Source organism: Aplysia californica, unplaced genomic scaffold, assembly GCF_000002075.1.
Source record: "Aplysia californica isolate F4 #8 unplaced genomic scaffold, AplCal3.0 scaffold00192, whole genome shotgun sequence".
Taxonomy (NCBI): Eukaryota; Metazoa; Mollusca; class Gastropoda; order Aplysiida; family Aplysiidae; genus Aplysia; species Aplysia californica.
This window is the reverse complement of record NW_004797462.1, coordinates 1,173,891-1,176,544: the sequence shown is the minus strand read 5'-3', so window position 1 is coordinate 1,176,544 and position 2,654 is coordinate 1,173,891. Positions and strand designations below refer to the sequence as shown.

The window sequence follows — 2,654 nt, the reverse complement described above, 5'->3', positions numbered from 1 at the left end:
TTATCATTATTATTATGTTATTATCATTATCATTATTATTATTATTATCATTATTATCATTATTATTTTTATCATTATTATTATCATTATCATCATTAATATTATCGTCATTATCAATATTTTTGCTATTGCTTGACTTTTGCTCTCCAAGGGTTCAAACCGGAAATATTCCTTGAGTTCCAAGACAGGCACTCTACTGCCTGAGTTCCCTGACGCTTACAACCTCATCTTGTCTGACGCGGAGATCGCTGATAAGGTAACAGCCAGTTTATAAAGAATCAGGATAAAGATAATAATAATGTTTCTTCTTTCCTATCAAACATCTATCGTCCTTATCTCCCATTCTTCTTTGTTATGTTTGTTACACTCTTGTAACACCTCTATTCTTCTGGCGCTCATATGACCTTATGCAGTTCGCGACCCCGGTGTTTCTTGTCCTATCTCATTTTTTATTTTTATTTTTTTACATTGAAAATGTGGCTTCTTTTTAAACTCACTCTTTGTTGTGAACTGTATTCACTGTTATTAAAAATGGAGATAAGACAAGAAATCACTGAGGCTGCAAGTTGCGAGCGCCGTAAAAGCTCAACTAAAAAAAAAAGTGTTGGCTTCCTTTCCCCAGATGCACACCTTCATCATGATGTACCGCACACACTCTCAGAGAATCCTGGACACAGTCATCACCGCCAACTTTGAGGAGGTAAACTGTTTGTGTGAACCGTACATAAGTGCTGCTTTTAACCCTATCCGTTCGCACTGGGGTCATTTTGTACCCCAGGGGTTGTATTCTTCACATTTTAGAATACTTCTATTAGGAAGATCTCTTTGAGACTTTCAGTATTTCTCAAAAAAATCATTTTGATAGACTGCTATGCACAGCGTACGGATCGGATGAACGAGTAAATTTCCTCTTTGGAAAGTGGTGGCACAGAGTTCCCCACGTCGTATGGATACGATAGTAAAACACGACGTACGGATAGGGTTAAGGACAAGCGGGCTAACCCAGATTTCGGGGGTTTCCAGAAATCTTGACCTGCACCAAAAGTGGGCATTGCCCTACCTATAGGAGAAGTTTGATTTCATTGGTGTGTATATTTGTTTGGTTATAGAGAAAACTCTCCTTGTCTTTTAAAGAAACTGAATAAGGGTCAAAAACTTTTTACTTCGATTCTCTCAAAACAGCATTTTTCCTGGATAGGCCTCTTTTGTTTAAAAGCGACCATATTATGATTGTTGCTGTAAACATCGTGAAGTGGTATAGTTTTTACAGCCTTATCAACACTATTATGTTATTTTAGAGTCGGGTCTTCCAAATTTAACGTCCTTCTCGGAAAGAACCGAAAAGAAAACAGTATAGGATTGACGCCACTATCAACACTGTTTGGCTATTCCAAGATACGAGACCTCCGAGTTTAGCGTCAACCTCTGAAAGGACCTACCAAATGAGACATTCGCTTCAAAAGGATCTTTTCCAAGGTCACAACGTCGGACCGAGTTGAGGCTCGAACCCCCGGACCTGCAATTCACGATGCAGGTCTGGTAGCCTAATATAATAATAATTTATATGTTGTGCTGTTCCCAGACGACCAATATCTTTTTTATCATTACCAACAAAGCCTCCAAAATCACACTGCTGAACTCAACAACAGCTGTAAGAAATTCAATATAAAAATAAGCACATCAAAAACAGAAGTTATGAAAGTGAGGGGAAACCATAGTCCCCTGAACATCCTTGTCAATAGCAAACAACTGAAACAGGTGAAGGAGTTTAGATATCTTGGCAGCACTTTTTCTGAAAACGGGTCCATAGACAGAGAAATAGAAATGCGAACTCAGAAAGCCAACGCTGTCACCTACCAGCTCGCACCCCTTCTATCTCATCCAAACATCTCCATGGACACAAAGAGACAGCTCATCACCTCAATATTCATACCAACATTATATTATCAGTGCCAGACCTGAACTTGAAGCAAAATCTATGAAGCAAAATCACTGCATGCGAAATGAAATGTCTCCGAAAACCCTTAACATCACAAGACGAGACAGGCAGAGAAATGAAGAAGTAAGAGCAGCTATCGGCACTGAGTCCTGCCTGCATTACATAGACAGAGGATGAATAAATGGTTTGGCCACCTGTTACGCATGTCACCTGACCAGCCAGCCTCGAGAGCCTACAACACCAAGCACTCAGGCTATAAAGGAAGAGGAAGGCCACGCACAAGGTGGATCGAGGGTGTCAAGGAAACCCTAAGAAAAACATAACATCACAACTGAAAGAGCTGCAGAGCTGGCCTACCATAGAAAACTGCATCTCCCCTCGACGCTTAACGGCAACAGAGGACGAAAAAGTAAAAGTAAAAGTATGCTGTTTCGTGGAGTGAGAAAATGGATTTTGTGCCACAAAACGACGGAATCAAGCACTGGTCAAATTTTGGGCGTGTAGAGTTATACGTATAATCTTAAAGCTTGCCTTGCTTTTGATAAAGAAATACCCATCTACTCGTATTTCGTGAAGAAGTAGAGATGTTTACGACTGAAAGAGGTCACAGACAGAGAGCGAGGCAGGGAGAGAGAAAGAGAGCTATAGAGAGAGAGGGCGATAGAGAGAGAGAGAGAGAGAGAGAGAGAGAGAGAGAGAGAGAGCGAGAGAGAGA

General features: G+C 40.5%; 1 protein-coding gene across 1 annotated transcript in view; it reads left to right on the top strand.

Annotated features, from left to right (window-relative positions):
- LOC101854497 overlaps positions 1 to 2,654 on the top strand; it is a gene marked incomplete in the record, with an annotated part of 65,869 nt that overhangs the window by 49,063 nt on the left and 14,152 nt on the right. Inside the window, 2 exon segments of the mRNA XM_013082763.1 lie at positions 152 to 256; positions 623 to 700. Coding sequence (XP_012938217.1) covers positions 152 to 256; positions 623 to 700 — 183 coding nt within the window.